At 45.0% G+C, this 19,310-nt stretch overlaps 1 protein-coding gene across 1 annotated transcript; it reads right to left on the bottom strand.

The window, feature by feature from the left end:
- Nucleotides 1–10: 10 nt before the first annotated feature.
- On the bottom strand, nt 11–6,729 carry LAMTOR5 (late endosomal/lysosomal adaptor, MAPK and MTOR activator 5). Its single transcript, XM_014056007.2, has 4 exons — nt 6,586–6,729; nt 6,358–6,419; nt 4,034–4,151; nt 11–2,803 (listed from the first exon to the last, which is right to left on the bottom strand). The coding sequence occupies exons 1-4, from the start codon at nt 6,675–6,677 to the stop codon at nt 2,743–2,745; spliced, it is 333 nt and encodes a 110-aa protein (XP_013911482.1). The 5' UTR covers nt 6,678–6,729; the 3' UTR covers nt 11–2,742.
- Nucleotides 6,730–19,310: the final 12,581 nt, after the last annotated feature.

The raw sequence follows: 19,310 nt of genomic DNA, 5'->3' as shown, positions 1-19,310 counted from the left end.
TTCTGAGATCTGAGATATTGCACTTTCTTTTATTTCATGGTTTAGTAGACTTTAAAACAATAATACTCTGCAGTTTTACATTTGAATAATCAAAAACCATTTCCACAAGCTACAGTATATCCTGAGAGATGGTAATTATCAGCCGCAGCCCAAAAGCCAATTAAGACTAACCCAGTGTTTTTCAAATTTGGTAATTTCAACTCCCAGAATTCCTCAGCTAAGGGAATTACATGTCTAGAGAAGTTGTCAATTTTTACTTTTCTTGCTGACAAAAAATAGTTTTGGAAATGGCTTGATACAAAACCACTAGTACATACTTAGTAATTTAACTTTCCTTCATTACATAAAAATCCTCAGTGATTTGGATTCAGGATGTTCTTCTATAGTGCAGATGTTATACTGCAGCAGAGCCAAGATTTGGTTAGATATTTTTTTCTTAGTGTGAATGCACACATCAAGACAGTAGTACTATGTTGTAAATTAAGGCTGTTAAACTCCCAGCCCGGAGACTGGATGTATCATGCACTGGCTACACCAATGGCTGTTTAGCGAAGGGGGGGGGGGAGTCTGATACACCACATGACACTGTGACAAGGTGAGTTTGACACCCCTGTTGTAAACAGTGGCTTACTGCTGTGGTTAGTGATTGTAGACATAGTTTTGTGTTATTTTTTTCCTTTTTACAGAAACTTAATTGCAAGCTAATGAACTACCCTTTAACTACAATGCCTATATGTGCTTTGCAGCAAGGAAGAGGCAGATTCAGTTAAATGTCCAAAGGACACAATACTCATCCAGATGTTTTCTTTCTCTATGGAAGAATGTCTAGTGTCCCAATCATATCCCTGACTAGCATTCAATAGAGCTGGGGAAATCTGTAGTCATCCATATTGTCAACTGTGTCAACATTGAAACTATCAGTCTCATACTAAAAAAAAAAATCTTTCCTGTTTTGCCCACAATTTTGGATGTTTTTACTTTTATTTTACCATTACAATTTAAGAGTTGAAAAAAAGGGAACAATAAAAATATTTCAGAATCTAATGCAAAACCCTGTAAGCTTTCTCCTGTATACATGGAGGAAGGAAGGAAGACTGAAGGGAAATTGTCTCCACCCCCAAATGTATAGTTGGGGAAGGTGTCTGAAGGGACATTGTTTATATTGGATTCTGCAGCGCTCTGCCCATATTCAAGAGAATGCAGACTCTTCTGGATGTCTGTGGAGCCACTGGTGCTCTGATGCTGTTACCTAGTATTGGATAGGGTATTGATATATCTGCAAGCAAATAACCAAACTCAAAAACAAGGACTCCACAATTCAACCTTGAGCTGTAGGTCATCCACCTAGGTAGCATATTTCTTTCTTTAGGAACTGCCGAGTATAAAGAAAGCAAAACCTTTATTCTGCAGCTTTAACAGTAAATCTGTTAAGACTTCCAGCCTTTCTTCTGTGCAAATCTTATCCATCCCAGTGATGTGTATTTACCAGGTAGCTGATTTGTTGAATATATGAAGATGTGTTGGCTAGTTTGTGGCTCAGGATCTAGCCAATCTAGCCAATAAAATAGATTTCAGTCAATCACAGTTCAGTACTCTAAATAGCATGTTGTGGAAACATGGTATTTACTGTTTCTGATTGTATAATCCTTTGCCACCAGTTTCTATCTCCATTTCCATTTTTTTTTAAATATTCCCTTTGGCTAAGTAGACTCTCACAATGCAAAATAATTACTTTTTTGGCAGAAAATGAAGGGCACCAGATTTCTTTCAATCTCTTGCTGCTAAGTATTTTACTTAGCAGTAACCTTAATTGAATTATGTCCCTAGGGCTTAACTCTGATGAACTATTTTTAAGTATAAGCATGCAAATTTACACTTTAAAATTTAGGGCAAGAAACATCCATGCTTAGTACTGCTCCTGTTGGTATGTTTTGAGTAGCCAGCACATAAAAGAATGTGATAGCCTCATCAACCACAATAAGATCATGACATTCGTTAATAACTGGTTAGAGAAGTTGTTCTCATTTGTTTTCTAGGTTACTCTTCAGAAAAGAGCAGTGCAAAAACCACATTGCTGTTATTATCGAATTCCTTTAAAAATCTATCAATATGCAAGGAGGCAATTTTTTTTTTTTGCAAGGTGGCAATATTTGAGCATCCTTGAGTGATCTAGAAAGTTGTGGTGAATTGGTCGTGATCAGTATTTGGAATGAGATAGGAAATCCAACTTATAGACTAGGATGAAAAATTGAAAAGTATCTCAGAGAAGGTGGCAATGGCTAACCTCTTGCATTTGATGGCAACAAAGCTACATAAAAATGGCCATGTAAATCACCAAGAGCCAAGCTTGATATGAAATAGACTTTTTGTTTCAATGGGCCAAGGAAGAAGACAAGATTTTCTTAACAGATTCTTCTGCTACATCAAAGAAGATGCACAATTTTTAGTCAAGATAGAATGCATTACTTGTCCTCAACATTTGTTTGCGTTCCTCTAACACTGGGGACATCTGTTAAGTTGCTGTCTCTCCAGCAATACATAAAAAGTGCTTCATTACTCAAAAGATGAAACGATGGAAGTTCTGTAGATACACCCTGTACCAAGGTAGGGAAGTGAGGATGTTGACAGATTCAATTGGGTTCTGGCTTCATGAGTTTGGACATCTCATTTGTATTAATTGGCAGAAGACAGTTCCACAAAAGTGATTTCTTGAAGAGCAATGAATACTGTGAATGTGCAAGATTAAGATGCCATTTTATGTACTGCCACTATGATGCCATCATGCTTCTGGATCATGATATTGCTGGAAAAAAACAACACCAAACAATAAATAAATAAGTTAAACTTTTTTTAATATTGAAAGCAAACACAAAATATTAATGAAAATAGTGCAGATTGGGGTTATTGATGATTTTATAATTCCTATAGTTACATAACGGGTTGAACCTGGTATTTTATTTGTTGAATTTATATAGCCACACATCACATTTGCATATGACTTTGGAGAGAATATACAAAACAAAAATTACATAATGAATACAACTTATACATTTAAACAGTAAAAACACTATAATAATAATAAAACATGAAAGAATGCAATCAAACTTATACCAGCCATTTAATGGACTCAATGTTTCCATGGGAACTCCACACCCAATGGAAAACCCAGGTTTATCCCAAACATATAGATCATGGGGATGATAAAAATGAATTAAGGATTCAAATCCAAGATTAAGAGCTGCAGTGGCGCAGTAGTTAGAATTCAATACTTGGCGGCTACTTCTGATTGCTGGCTGCCTGCAATTTGGCAGTTCAAATCTCACCAAGCTCAAGGTTGACTCAGCCTTCCATCCTTCCGAGATTGGTAAAGCAAGGGTCCAGATTGTTGGGGGCAATATGCTGACTCTGTGAACCTCTCAGAGAGGGCTGTAAAGCACTGTGAAGCGGCATATAAGTCTAAATGCTATTGCTATTAAAAGAGCCAGTTTGGTGTGGTAGTTAAGGCATTAGGCTAGAAAACAGGAGACTGAATTCTAGTACCACCTTAGGCATAAAGCCAGCTGGGTGACCTCGGGTCAGTTACTCTTTCTCAGCCCTAACAATCAGGAATCAGGCAATTGCAAACCATTTCCAAAAATAATTACCCATTTTTTAAAAAAATACAAAAATTAGGTTGAAAATTGCCAAGAGCACTCCAGAGCTTAGAGGCAAAAATAGTAAATGGATTCTCCCTGAAAGGGAAAATCTACATGTAACAGATGTGTTATATATGCAACTTTTATGCAAATTTCCAGAACCAAAAGAAGGGGAAAAGTTTTAACTTCTAATTTTAGTTTTTTGAAATCCTTATTCAAAATGACAATGATAAGGTCTGTTAAGTCATTAAACACAACTAAGGAAAACCATAGAATCAAATGAACATGCCTGCCCATGTTCTTTTTGGGAATTACACTGCATACATGTAATGGACTGGGATCCATCAATATTTATAGAATCATATATTGGTCTTTAAAACTGTATTAATTATGCTTACCCAGAGTCTGATTCAAGACATACAACAGGAATATCTGTTGGATCAGAAGTTAATTTTGCTGCTTGCTGGGCCAAAACAGATATTACACCTGCATGCTCATCTGAGAGGGTGCCACGACCTAGAAGATAACTGTGCATCATTCAAAAGAAAAATGTTCTGCATTTAGCTGTGAAGAAGAATAAACTTTCTCCCCAAATAATTAACTGTAAATTGCAGAAATTGTCTGGAGTTCTGACAATATATCCAGTTACTACTGGTAGTTGCAAAGTCAAAGTGCAATGAAGGACTGATACAGCTAAATAACATTTTCAGAAATTTTGGTTGACTTTTTGGCAATAAAATCCTGAAACAATTGGACTTTTGGATATGACCCACCAAGGCTTTTAGTATGTCACTTATTTGCTGCAGCTTTACAATTATTAACTAGACTTTGGGTCTAGCAGAGGGATGGAAAGGTTGTTTAATGTGAAGTTGCTAATTTTGGCAATTCTAAGCCAGAGGTGAGGAAGGTTAGACTTGTTTGGTCTCCTTTGAAAGCTCCAAGCACCTTAGTACTTTCCTCTTATCCTTTAGGAAGAAAAAAGGTTTCCCTCATGTTTATCTTCCTTTTATGGTACCCCTTAATACAGGGATCCCCAACCTCCAGGCTGTGACCCACCTCTGGGCTTTGAGCTGTTCAGAACCAGGCTGCAGAAGTGGTGGGCAAGCGTGTGCATGCATCCCCATGTGCGTGAACAATGGGCAAATGTGTACACTTGCCTGTCGCTCTGGCAGAACCACCCCCCTCCCCCCCAGTCCACAAAGCTGAAAAGGTTGGGGAACTCTGCCTTAGATTTTAAAAAGTGCCTTCCTTCTCATTTCTATCTTTACTATTGTTTCAGTGTTTTCCCATTCATTCCCTCTTTAAACGAACAAAGTATGTACAGCAGTATTGGTTTTAGAAATAATTAAGTCAGTGCAATTTGTCACAGGATGAAAAGGGCTCTTTCCCTTGCTCAGTGAATGTGGAAGGCTACTCCTCTTCTCATTTTCTTTGCTAACAAATGAGCCAATTGAGTCTACATCTTCCTCCATGGCTCTTACAGGTTTACATAATTGTGGTTCATTGATGGACAGTAGCACAGATAGTAACTTTAAAATGACTTGCCAAGTCTGGCTGAGTACTTTCTCTGGTCCTTGAATCTGATCACGGTAGACAGGAGGTTGCAGAACAAATAATCTCCATGGGCTAGCAGTTTCTCCATCCTCACCCCACAGGTGCTTTTCGAAAGGCAACAGGACTTTCTTTGTTTCTTCCTTGAAAACATTTTACTTCTCATCCAAGAAGCTTCTTCAGTTCTGAACTGTCCTGAACTGAAGAAGCTTCCTGGTTGAGAAGCAAAATGTCTTCAAGAAAAAACAAAAACAAAAGTCCAGTTGCTTTTTGAAAAGAACTTTTGGAATAACCATAACCTGGACACTTGGAATTTCCATAGACATTTTCCCAACCCCAATGTTACTCCTATCATTTGCATATGTGAACATCTGGCTGCTTTAACAGCACACATGCAGATGATAGGAGCAACTTTCATACAATACACTCAATTGCTGTATCTGCATAACAACAGTGAACCAGAAACTAAGAACATGCTGACTAAAATTCAGTTGGCTCAGTAGTTTTGCAAATACAAACTGCTGGAATTAAAACTAAGGCCCTTTCTTAGATAGGGGTGGGAGGGCCTTCAGACAGCCACTCATGCTCTAATTATCTCACAACTTGACTAGTGTGACATGCTCTGCACAGGTTGTTTGGAAGACTAGACAGAAGTTTTAACTGGTCCAAGATGCAGCCCTGAGAGCTAATCTAACCACCTAACCCCTGTTAGAGCCATCTAACACCCCGGTGCTTCACAAACTCACTGGTTGGTTGGCTTCCAAATGCAATTTAAGGAACTGTTTCCTATAGCGCCCTACATGGCTAGACTGCAGTGTTTCTCAACCTTGGCGACTTGAAGTCCTGTGGACTTCAACTCCACAGGACTTCAAGTCGCCAAGGTTGAGAAACACTGGCATAGAGCCTGGTTACTTGAGGGACCACCTGCTTCCCATAATATCTCCTGGTCAATTCAATCCTATAGTGTTGGAGTACCAGCTAAAAGAGTAGTTTACACGGGGGAGGGGGTGGCACTGCTGTATAAGGCTTTATTCGAAATTCAAAATAAAGACAACTGAGAAGCGCAGGGACGAAGCGCAGGGAGAAGACAAGCGGTGTTGGAAATACGCGCAGAGCTTCTGGAGGGGTGAGAAGGCGGCCTCTGACCCCCCCCCGGAAAGAGTCTACTTACAGCCCAAATTTAGCCCCTGAGAATCGGTGCAGAGCACTCCCGCAATGGAAGGATTCTTCATACTAAGGAAAAAGGAGACGGCACCGATGAGAGTCGAACCGGCCAGAGGAAAAAACATCCCCCGCCCCCTCAACTACAGGCCGGCTACCCTTCTTTTAAAATAGAGAGAGAGAGAGAGAACCTGCCGGTCGTCCCGCGGGCAGGAACGCCGTCTTTGGCGTCACTTACGTATCTTCCAAATGCGTCTCCAGCGTCCCTTCCATTTTGCCGACCGCAACCTCTCCGGCAACCCTCGAATCCATCAGCTGATCCGGAACCATGTGACTGGCAAGACTCAGACGGTGGCTCGCGAAGGCCTAAATTCTTCGCGGTGAAATCAAAGCGCCGTTCGGAAAACGCGAAGAAAATGGGTTTCTGCGGAAAGGGACCGCGCTTAAAACGCAGCTTGTTTAGGTTTTTGTTTTTGTTTTGTGCGGAACGCGCATTCGTATTTGAGAATTTGGATTTGTTTTATTTCGTCCGCGAAGACAGATGCCTCCTATCGAAAATGATTTTAGATTTTTGCTTGGGGTTGAGCTTCGTTTGCAACCATTGGTGCCTGCTTGCCCATAGCTAGGATCCTGATATTGTGTGTGTGAATAATAAAATAATATAGTTTTTAATTAGTTTTAACTGGTTTTTAATGGTTAAGGTGACCAGGTTTTCAGATTGGGAAAGAGGGACACCTTTGACGGGGGGGGGGGGTTGATTAAAAATTTTATACGGAAAAAATTATTCAGAAAAATTATGGTCTGTGCCGAAATGGATAAATTAACGAAAGAAATACAGCTGGGTGAGCTCTCCGGTGCCCCGCCCTTTCCTGCCTCCTTCCATCACGAACCAATCACAAACAGTGGTCACATTGAGGAAATGGGGATTTTATAGTATCCTACCCCTGGAGTGGGGAGGGAATGTGGATTTTATAGTATCCTTCCCCTGGAGGGGGGAGGGAATGGGGATTTTGCAGTGTCCTACCCCTGGAGGGGGGAGGGAATGGGGATTTTATAGTATCCTTCCCCTGGAGGGGGGAGGGAATGGGGATTTTGCAGTGTCCTACCCCTGGAGGGGGAGGGAATGGGGATTTTGCAGTGTCCTACCCCTGGAGGGGGGAGGGAATGGGGATTTTGCAGTGTCCTACCCCTGGAGTGGGGAGGGAATGGGGATTTTATAGTATCCTTCCCCTGGAGTGGGGAGGGAATGTGGATTTTATAGTATCCTTCCCCTGGAGGGGGGAGGGAATGGGGATTTTGCAGTGTCCTACCCCTGGAGGGGGAGGGAATGGGGATTTTGCAGTATCTTACCTCTGGAGTGGGGAGGGAATGGGGATTTTATAGTATCCTTCCCCTGGAGGGGAGAGGGATTGGGGATTTTGCAGTGTCCTACCCATGGAAGGGGGAGGAAATGGGTATTTTGCAGTATCCTACCCCTGGAGTGGGGAGGGAATGGGGATTTTATAGTATCCTTCCCCTGGAGTGGGGAGGGAATGGGGATTTTATAGTATCCTTCCCCTGGAGTGGGGAGGGAATGGGGATTTTATAGTATCCTTCCCCTGGAGGGGGGAGGGAATGGGGATTTTGCAGTGTCCTACCCCTGGAGGGGGGAGGGAATGGGGATTTTGCAGTATCTTACCTCTGGAGTGGGGAGGGAATGGGGATTTTATAGTATCCTTCCCCTGGAGGGGAGAGGGATTGGGGATTTTGCAGTGTCCTACCCATGAAAGGGGGAGGAAATGGGGATTTTGCAGTATCCTACCCCTGGAGTGGGGAGGGAATGGGGATTTTATAGTATCCTTCCCCTGGAGGGGAGAGGAAATGGGGATTTTGCAGTATCCTACCCCTGGAGGGGAGAGGAAATTTGGATTTTGCAGTATCCTACCCCTTGAGGGGGGAGGGAATGGGGATTTTGCAGTATCCTACCCCTGGAGTGGGGAGGGAATAGGGATTTTATAGTATCCTTCCCCTGGAGGGGGGAGGGAATGGGGATTTTGCAGTATCCTACCTCTGGAGTGTGGAGGGAATGGGGATTTTGCAGTATCCTACCCCTGGAGGGGAGAGGAAATGGGGATTTTGCAGTATCCTACCCCTTGAGGGGGGAGGGAATGGGGATTTTGCAGTATCCTACCTCTGGAGTGTGGAGGGAATGGGGATTTTGCAGTATCCTACCCCTGGAGGGGAGAGGAAATGGGGATTTTGCAGTATCCTACCCCTTGAGGGGGGAGGGAATGGGGATTTTGCAGTATCCTACCCCTCGAGTGGGGAGGGAATAGGGATTTTGCAGTATCCTACCCCTTGCGGGGGAGGGAATGGGGATTTTGCAGTATCCTACCCCTGGAGTGGGGAGGGAATGGGGATTTTGCAGTGTCCTACCCCTGGAGTGGGGAGGGAATGTGGATTTTATAGTATCCTTCCCCTGGAGGGGGGAGGGAATGGGGATTTTGCAGTGTCCTACCCCTGGAGGGGGGAGGGAATGGGGATTTTGCAGTATCCTACCCCTGGAGTGGGGAGGGAATGGGGATTTTATAGTATCCTTCCCCTGGAATGGGGAGGGAATGTGGATTTTATAGTATCCTTCCCCTGGAGGGGGGAGGGAATGGGGATTTTGCAGTGTCCTACCCCTGGAGGGGGGAGGGAATGGGGATTTTGCAGTATCTTACCTCTGGAGTGGGGAGGGAATGGGGATTTTATAGTATCCTTCCCCTGGAGGGGAGAGGGATTGGGGATTTTGCAGTGTCCTACCCATGGAAGGGGGAGGAAATGGGGATTTTGCAGTATCCTACCCCTGGAGTGGGGAGGGAATGGGGATTTTATAGTATCCTTCCCCTGGAGTGGGGAGGGAATGGGGATTTTATAGTATCCTTCCCCTGGAGTGGGGAGGGAATGGGGATTTTATAGTATCCTTCCCCTGGAGGGGGGAGGGAATGGGGATTTTGCAGTATCTTACCTCTGGAGTGGGGAGGGAATGGGGATTTTATAGTATCCTTCCCCTGGAGGGGAGAGGAAATGGGGATTTTGCAGTATCCTACCCCTGGAGGGGAGAGGAAATTTGGATTTTGCAGTATCCTTCCCCTTGAGGGGGGAGGGAATGGGGATTTTGCAGTATCCTACCCCTGGAGTGGGGAGGGAATAGGGATTTTATAGTATCCTTCCCCTGGAGGGGGGAGGGAATGGGGATTTTGCAGTATCCTACCTCTGGAGTGTGGAGGGAATGGGGATTTTGCAGTATCCTACCCCTGGAGTGGAGAGGAAATGGGGATTTTGCAGTATCCTTCCCCTGGAGGGGAGAGGAAATGGGGATTTTGCAGTATCCTTCCCCTGGAGTGGGGAGGGAATGTGGATTTTATAGTATCCTTCCCCTGGAGGGGGGAGGGAATGGGGATTTTGCAGTATCCTACCTCTGGAGTGGGGAGGGAATGGGGATTTTGCAGTATCCTACCCCTGGAGTGGGGAGGGAATAGGGATTTTATAGTATCCTACCCCTGGAGAGGGGAGGGAATGGGGATTTTGCAGTATCCTACCCCTGGAGGGGGGAGGGAATGGGGATTTTGCAGTATCCTACCTCTGGAGTGGGGAGGGAATGGGGATTTTGCAGTATCCTACCCCTGGAGTGGGGAGGGAATGGGGATTTTATAGTATCCTTCCCCTGGAGGGGAGAGGGATTGGGGATTTTGCAGTGTCCTACCCATGAAAGGGGGAGGAAATGGGGATTTTGCAGTATCCTACCCCTGGAGTGGGGAGGGAATGGGGATTTTATAGTATCCTTCCCCTGGAGGGGAGAGGAAATGGGGATTTTGCAGTATCCTACCCCTGGAGGGGAGAGGGAATTTGGATTTTGCAGTATCCTACCCCTTGAGGGGGGAGGGAATGGGGATTTTGCAGTATCCTACCCCTGGAGTGGGGAGGGAATAGGGATTTTATAGTATCCTTCCCCTGGAGGGGGGAGGGAATGGGGATTTTGCAGTATCCTACCTCTGGAGTGTGGAGGGAATGGGGATTTTGCAGTATCCTACCCCTGGAGGGGAGAGGAAATGGGGATTTTGCAGTATCCTTCCCCTGGAGGGGAGAGGAAATGGGGATTTTGCAGTATCCTTCCCCTGGAGTGGGGAGGCAATGTGGATTTTATAGTATCCTTCCCCTGGAGGGGGGAGGGAATGGGGATTTTGCAGTATCCTACCTCTGGAGTGGGGAGGGAATGGGGATTTTGCAGTATCCTACCCCTGGAGTGGGGAGGGAATAGGGATTTTATAGTATCCTACCCCTGGAGGGGGGAGGGAATGGGGATTTTGCAGTATCCTACCCCTGGAGGGGGGAGGGAATGGGGATTTTGCAGTATCCTACCTCTGGAGTGGGGAGGGAATGGGGATTTTGCAGTATCCTACCCCTGGAGTGGGGAGGGAATAGGGATTTTATAGTATCCTACCCCTGGAGGGGGGGGAGGGAATGGAGATTTTGCAGTATCCTACCCCTGGAGGTGGGAAGGAATGGGGATTTTAAGGGTACGGAGGACATGCCAGCTCACTGATTCTCCCCAACCAGGCGATTTTCCTCCTTTCCAGCTGGGTGGCGGGAGCACCTGGGATCTCCCTAGGTCAAAGCCGAAAGGAAGGGGGGAGAGTCTATATGAAGGCATCCCGAGGCTCTACTTTAACCCATTCGGGAAGTTTGGGGGGGGCTTCTCCGAGCTTCGTTCCTCCCGCTTCCGCTCCTTCAGCTGGAGACAATTACACACACACACCCCCAAAGAATCCCAGGCACACAAACAAGCAGCTTCCCCACCATGGGCTTTGTTCTTAACCGACAGCGGGCAAAGGGAATAGAGAGAGCGGTGGCGAGGCTACCTTTTGCAGGGAGAGCAGGAGCTTGGCCAACCGTGGAAAGGTGCCCTGGGGCTGGGATCCAAGGGGCGCTTAACTAGGTGAGGAACTTGTGCGGACCCGCGCGCTTAACTAGGTGAGGAACTTGTGCGGACCCGCCGGGGCGTGGGAACTGAGGAAACGAATAGAGGGGGGCGTGTGGAGAAGAAGAAGCGTGCCCAGCTGTCATTGGGGCTGCTGAAGCTTGCAAGGGAGATCTAGAAGCAGATGGGATGGGACTTGGAGTCCTATGATCTTGGCGAGTGGGGATTCCTGCGATGGGATTTGGAGTTTTAAGACACTGGCCATTGGGGGCTGCTGCAATGGGATTTGGAGTCCGATGCCCCTGGCGATTGGGGGTTCCTGCAAGGAGATGCGGGAATAGGGGGGAGGGGTCTGCACAAGCCCCCCTTCTTTAGATGAGCCGGAAGCATTAGGGGTCTGCACATCCCCCCTCCCCCGAAGCCCAGCGCCTGCTTACAGCAGCCCCAGATCACCAGTGTCTTAGGACTTGGCACGCTTCTTCTTCTCCACACGCCCCACTCTCTATTCTTTTCCTCAGTTCCTACGCCCCGGCGGGTCCGCACAAGTTCCTCGCCTACTTAAGCGCGCCTTGGATCCCAGCCCCAGGGCACCTTTCCACGGTTGGCCAAGCTCCTGCTCTCCCCGCAAAAGGTAGCCTCGCCGCTGCCTCTCTCTATTCCCTTTGCCCGCTGTCAGTTAAGAACAAAGCCCATGGTGGGGAAGCTACTTGTTTGTGTGCCTAGGATTCTTTGGGGGCTGTGTGTGTAATTCTCTCCAGCTGAAGGAGCGGAAGCGGGAGGAACGAAGCTCGGAGAAGCCAGGGAAAAGATGCAACCCCCCCTCCCCAAACTTCCCGCATGGGTTGTAGATCCCTTGTAGGGGGAGGGGAGGGAGGGGAGGGGAAGAGGCTCCGCAGGTGGGGGAGGGGAGGAAAATGGGGGACGCTGCGGAGGTCAAGTAGATGAAGAAGACCTTCATTGTGCCAGCCATCAAACCCTTCAGATCACTATGATTTCGCTGCCGCCATTTGCAAGGAGTGGGAAGGCGAGGAAGGAAGGAGAGAGGGGGGAAGGAAAAGAAGAAGGGATCTACATGGCTCTCCGGCCGGAGGGAGCCGCGCGGGGGGGGGGAATGGGCATCTGTCAAAACCCTGAAACCCGTCTCAGCCTCGGGTGGCTGCAGCAGAAGCAGTGAGCGCGAGCGCGCGGGGGGACGCTTCACCAGGAGCGACCTCTCTTTCCCCGCTGCATAGGGATGTGGAGAAAGGGCTCAGGCGCCCAGTTTTCTCTCCCCCCTTATTTCCTTCTCTCTCTCTGCTCTGGGAAAGGAGCAGCGCTCTGGCGAGCCCTGAGAGATTCCCCCGTTCTCTCTCTCTCGCTCTCCCGGCCCTTCCAAGCCGAGGCGGCGGGGGCGGGAAGAGGAGTCCGAGGGGGAGGGAGGGAGGAAGGGTAGGTGGCTGCGGCGGCTGGACAATGGCCAGCAGCGGCCGAAGCGGGGAGAGGGAGAGCGAGATTTTGGCGAGGCGGCCGCGGGAAGGACCGAGGGAGGAGGAGAGGACGGGGCTGCTTGGGAACGGAGAGGACCAGGGTTCAGAGGGAAAGAGCAGCGCGCGCCCAGCCACCGCTGCCGCCGCCTCCACTTCGGAAGGTTCCTCCCCGCGCCGCCCTCGCTCTGGGAAAGGAGCAGCGCTCCAGCGAGCCCCGAGAGATTCCCCCGTTCTCTCTCTCTCTCGCTCTCCCGGCCCTTCCAAGCCGAGGCAGCGGGGGCGGGAAGAGGAGTCCGAGGGGGAGGGAGGGAGGAAGGGGAGGCGGTGGCGGTGGCTGGGCGATGTCGGGATGGTAGGAAGCGAGGTGCCGCCAGCGGTGAGAAGTGACCACAAGTCGAAAGAAGGGAAGCGACCACGAGGGAAAGAAGGCGGCGGGGCGACCCGCAGCTTGGTGGGCGTCTCCTCGCGGGACGGAACCCTCTCTCTCTCGCTCTCTCTCTCGCTCGCTCTCTCTTGCCGCCGCCCCATCCTGTGGCTGCCACCATGGACGGGGAGGAGGAGGAGGTGGAGGAAGAAGAAGAAGAGGAAGCGGGACGAATCCTTTTGAGAGGGGATGGGCGCGACCTGGCAGACACAGGGAAAACTCCACAGGGCGCGAAGGAAGCAGCGCGGCAGCGGCGGAGCTGGGAAGGTGCTGCCCCTGGAGCCCAAGGGTGAGCGGGCTGGCACGGGCTGGCAAGCGGGCGCCTTTCTCGCACACAGGGAAGGGGAGGAGGGCGGCGGCAGCTGTTTCACTAACCCCGCGCAGGTTACTAATTCCCAGTTTACTCATCAGTGAAGCAGCAAAACAAAGTAAACAGCCGCGAAGGCGAAATGAAATGGAGACTCCTGCGACTCATGCGGCGTGATAAGCGGACTCCAGCCAATCAGTGAACTGGCTGGGATGGTAAACTTTAAGCACGGCGTGTTTTCCATCCCAGCCAGCTCACTGATTGGCTGGAGTCCAGGCCAATCAGTGAGCGGCAGGCTGGGCTGGCTTAGATTTTTAGAAATAGATGGGGGAACTAACGAGCGAGCTAGTGGCAGCTGATGGGCGGGGGAGCCAGCGAGCCCCAAAATAAAGCGGGGTTTTTTGAGAACCGGGCGGGACGCGGGAAAAATGATGAAAAATTGTCCCTGTCCCGCCAGATGCGGGACGTCTGGTCACCCTATTAATGGTTGTGTTTTAATTCTCAAGACTGATTAGCTTTGTGTTTTCATATTATACGCCGCCCGGAGTCATATTCGTTACATTTACTTATGTCTAATAAGTAAATAAATACAATGAAACAATATATAAGTAAGTTTGATATTTAGCATCAGATCAGAAGCGCCCCGTTTAACTTTCTATATCTGTATCAATTCGATGCTGCCACCTAGCTGGGGTTTCTCAGTATCTCCTACCGCATTTGTTTAAGGGACCAGCAGGCATAAGAACACGGCGAGGCTGAGAGATGGTGCCTGTAATTTTACAAAAATAAAAATAAATAATCCAGCGTCTCTTTCCCCGACATTAGGTACTGCAGAAAGAGGATTTTCTTGAAACCGGCTCTTAGATCCATATTCAGATAAAAAAGAGTAAGAAACCCAAGTATGAATAGCTTCATAAACTGAACTTTAAGGCTTGCACAACATCCAAGATTTGATCAACTGTATCAACTTTACATATAATTAAATTATAAAGAGCCTTCCCTTGAAATTTTTGAAGCCCAAATCATTCTTTTTACACAACTCAAATATATCTTTTTGTATTCAACAGCATGTAATGTGATAACATGTATTTCTGATATCCCATTATCTTATATTTATTACTGGGAAATTATAAAAATAACAATTTGAAACCATGTTTTTCCAATTTATTCATTTTTCTTTATTTTGTACTGAACATGTACTTGTATTTGAAAGCTAAGGTCTATTTTATCTTCGACCTAAGACAGATGCCTCCCATTGAAATTGATTGTAGATGTTTTACAAAAATTAGGATGAAATGTTTACCTCTAAATGTTCAACCAGATTGACTCCCAGAGCTATATTTAATGATTAGAAATGTTGCTTCCTAAATCAAATGCCACGTTAATTCTAGTGCATCAGCACTTTCCCCTGATGAGATAGTCAGAAGCAAAAAGAGTGATGTTTCCTTTGCCACTTCCAATCACCAACAGGAATGTGAGATTTGCACCATCCATCTGTCACAACAACTCAAAGCTTGAATAAGACACTCTCTGAGTTAGCTGTGGAAAATAAAAGTTTATCATTCTCTGGACATTGAATTATGATCAGGAGAGAATTTTTTGATGCTCTAGGCAAGTAGGAATCAGGAATGCAAAACAGTGCTGGATTTATGGTTACATATACCCATTTATTTTACACCCAATCTCCATATACTGTTACTATGCGCATTTAATGTTAGCTAGTGCTTCATAGATGTGATATATCTTTGTCCAACAGAGCAAACACATTTTTATCTTTATATGTTAGAGCATAATCCCATGTGGAGCAGATTAAGATATTTTACTGAAAAATGTCAGAAGTGCAAAATATGGGCTCCCACATAAACAATGTAATCTTAGCAGCATATCATAAGCAGCAAGTAGCAGCTACTTTCTTCCATCAAAACAACTCCAAGTTTTTAAAAAAATGAGTTAAAAAGCACTTAAGGGCAGATGCACACATGGACATAGCAGTACAGTAATTTATATCTCAAAGCTATCCTGAACATATTCACAGTTCTAATATCCTGCCAAATTATACTGATCATTCACTTCAGCATTAAACTGCATAATGCTCAGTTTAGGAAAGGAGAAAGGAAGAATGAGTAAACAAATTTAAAAGCATAAGAGAAAAGATAAAAATAGAATTTAATCTAGTTAGCATCATTTCCTATGCTTTTCTATGCAATGTATTCTTGATTCTATCATATCCACACACATCACTTCATACATTACCTGCTGCTCTTTAAATTCAACTCTTATCTCATGTTTTACCATCTAAACTATCTAAAATAATCCATTTCCCCCTGCATTCAACGTACTTTTAAAGGTTTTTCTGATGTAGCTCTCACTTTCAGATTACAGAATAGTCAGATTTATGCACAACCATTTTCACTTGCCTAAAATCCTAACTACTCATTCAAAGTAATGGGATTAGAACTAACATGGACTGAGAGATTTTGGAGTAATGGTAATTACTGAAGGTGTTTTGATCATAATTCTTCCTTGCCAGGCATATAATAAAATATTATCTCTGTATTTTTTTTTCATTCCTTATTCCCCTTTATAAATGGGAACAGTAATGGCATTATTTCAATTGTCATACATAGGTGCAGTCATTTACATCCAATAAGTAGCTTAGACACTTCAAAAAGTTCCAGGACCATATTTTAATATTTCTTCAGTTACACATCTGCACCTGTAGCTTTACCATTTTTCAATACTATGGTGACTTTCTTTCTATAAGTTTTAATAATTATTTCAAGTTCCATTCTTTGACATGTCATTACAATGTCATACAAGTGATAAAATATCCCTTCTAATATTTCCTTGCTTTAGTTTCACCTCAAATCATTTCCTTATCATTTCAAGCAGTCCAGCATCCAGCCTCTGACTGAAGCCCCTTGCTATAATGGTACTAAAACAAGTGACATTATTTTTCACACAACCATTGCAGCATCCCCATGGTCACATGATTACAATTCAGATGCTTGGCAACTGGCTCATATTTATAATGATTGTAGCAGTGGTAAGATTCAATTTTTTTTCCTACCAGTTCTGTGGGCGGGCTTGGTGGCCATGACATGGCTTGGCGGCCGTGGCTTAATGGGCGTGGCAGGGGAAGGATGCTGTAAAATCTCCATTCCCACCCCACTCTAGGGGAAGGTTGCTGCAAAATCCCCATTTTCTCCTGATCAGCTGGGACTCGGGAGGCAGAGAATAGATGGGTGAGGGGCCAGTCAAAGGTGGTATTTACTCAAAATTTCCACTACCAGTTCTCCAGAACTGGTAGGAACCACCTCTGGATTGCAGTGTCTTGGGGTCATATGATTACCTTTTGTGACTTCCTGACAAGCAAAGTCTAAGGGGAAGCCAGATTCACTTAGCAAACATGTTACTAACTGCAATGATTCATATAACAACTGTAGCAAAAACGCTTGTAAAACGGGGCAAAACTCACTTAACAAATGTCTAATTTAGCAACAGTATGTTTGGCTCAACTGTGGTCATACTCAAGGACTACTTGTAATTCTTTTCTAGTCTATGTTGGTCATACTGCCTCTAGATTACTGTGGCTGATTCTGTTACCATATTTTAGGAAGAACATAGATTGGAGCATGTCCAGAAGATAGCAGCCAATATGGCCTGGAAGAAATATTTATTTATTTATTTATTTATTTATTTATTTATTTATTTATTTATTTATTAAATTGATTTATAGGCTGCCCAATCCCAGAGGATTCTGGGCAGCTTACATCGAAGAAACAATAATAATAAAAAAATGACAATAAAAACATGTTAAAACAACACATATACATTCGTTACGATCGGGGCTGGATCTCAACAATGAGGTCAACAGCCCCAGGCCTGCCGGAATAGCCAGGTTTTCACAGCTTTTCTGAAGGACATGAGAATGGGCAAGGTCCGGATTTCTGGAGGTAGCTCATTCCAAAGGGTCGGAGCAGCCACAGAGAAGGCTCTCCTCCAGGGAGCCGCCAGCTGGCATTGTCTGGCTGACGGCATCTGAAGGAGGCCCACCCTGTGGGATCTCACCGGCCGTTGGGAGGAATGTGGCAGTAGGCGGTCTCGGAGGTATGCTGGTCCTAAGCCATGTAGAGCTTTAAAGGTAATAACCAACACTTTGAATTGCGGCCGGAGACCAATAGGTAGCCAGTGCAGCTCGCGGAGGATCGGTGTGACGTGGGTGTACCTAGGTACACCCAATATCGCTCGCGCGGCTGCATTCTGGACTAGTTGCAGTCTCCGAACACTTTTCAAGGGTAGCCCCATGTAGAGCGCGTTGCAGTAATCAAGGCTTGAGGTGACTAGGGCGTGAGTGACCGTTTGGAGTGCCTCCTGATCCAAATAGGGCCGCAATTGATGCACCAGGCGAACCTGGGCAAAGGCCCCCCTGGTCACAGCCAACAAATGATGTTCCAATGTCAGCTGTGAATCCAGGAGGACTCCCAAATTGCGGGTCCTCTCTTAGAGGTATTACGTATATTTAGCCTGGAGAAAAGAAATAGAAGTATGATAGAAGTCTTCAAGTACCTAAAAGTCTGCAATATATCAAATAAAATTATACAATTTTTCCAATAGGCTCTGAAAGTCTGTAATGTAGAAAATAGAATTGTTCAGTTTTTCTAGTACACAGGACATATTTTTTTCTTTTGTGTCCTAGGACATGGGATAATAAAAGTAATGCTGAAGTGAAATTTGCTTTGGAATTTCTCAAAACCTTTCTGCCAAAGAAGTTTCCATTTTCTTTCTTCCATTTTCTGCCTTATCTTAGGTAGAAAAGAAAAAGTGTTTGAGAATTTCATTCAAAAAGTGGAGATGTGTTGTACCATAGTTCTACCACCCTAATGCTTCCCTTGAATGCCCAGACTAATCCATCCAAAAAAAGTCCATTAAGAAGTTAAATTATGCTTTTCTTGGGAATTAAACACATTCACACATAAACTTTGGCTGTCGTGCAAGTGCAACCCCCTTCCTCCCATATTACAGCTATAATAATTTTCCTGATATTAGAGAGAGACAGGAAGGGAGAGAGGGAGGGAGAGAGAGAGGGAACAGCAAATTCTTTTTTAATTGAATTGAATGAAACCTGATAGACAGGAATGTTTCTGCATGACAGAGTAAAAATGTCATCTTTACAAGCACTGAAGAAGCATCCTTTGTCAGAGATGGAGAACTCTTATCAGTATGACAGACAGCTGCTTCAGTATAAAATATAGAGAGCCAACATTAAATTGTCTCAAGAATAATTCTTTCATATAAATGAATCACGAATGTCTCTGAATGTGTATTTTTTTAGTGTGTGTGAAAATGGATTTTAATATCACCAGGTTTTTGCAGATTACATTATGAACCCTTGCAACATTTGGCATTTGCATTATAGCTATTTACACAGTGAGCAGGATAATGATGGAATATATTTTTTAAATTGGTAGAATTAGGGATAATTCAGAATAGCAGAATCAATTCACAAAAAATGATTCCTAAAAAGTTTTTCTTTAATCATGCTGGAATTGCCAACATTTGTATTCCCTAATAAAACTCATGTACTCCATTGCTATATTTTAAAATTCAAAATATCCAATCAGGTGCCATTGAAAACAGAACTTAATAAAGATTACATCCTCTTGGTCAAAGACATCAATTCATTCAAGAAATCTTGTGTCAAAAGATTTCAGAGACAAAGCAATCATACAGGTTAATGTTTTCTTCATGTGAAAAATCATACAATTTATTGCTACATCTGGAGCATTATGCCAATATTTATTGATAATTGGCTTTTTCATTG

Source organism: Thamnophis sirtalis, unplaced genomic scaffold, assembly GCF_051295495.1.
Source record: "Thamnophis sirtalis isolate CommonGarterSnake01/CBP01778 unplaced genomic scaffold, rThaSir2_p1.2 scaffold_7, whole genome shotgun sequence".
NCBI classification, from domain to species: Eukaryota; Metazoa; Chordata; class Lepidosauria; order Squamata; family Natricidae; genus Thamnophis; species Thamnophis sirtalis.
This window is presented reverse-complemented; position numbering and strand designations above follow the sequence as displayed.

Excerpts from the sequence above, each read along its gene's own strand:
- LAMTOR5 (XM_014056007.2), bottom strand. The coding sequence starts at position 6,677 with ATGGTTCCGGATCAGCTGATGGATTCGAGGGTTGCCGGAGAGGTTGCG. Across the intron at positions 6,420-6,585 it reads GAGACGCATTTGGAAGATAC|TATGAAGAATCCTTCCATTG; the intron begins GTAAGTGACGCC and ends CTTTTTCCTTAG. Across the intron at positions 4,152-6,357 it reads TCAGGGGCTAAATTTGGGCT|GTCGTGGCACCCTCTCAGAT; the intron begins GTAAGTAGACTC and ends GTTATCTTCTAG.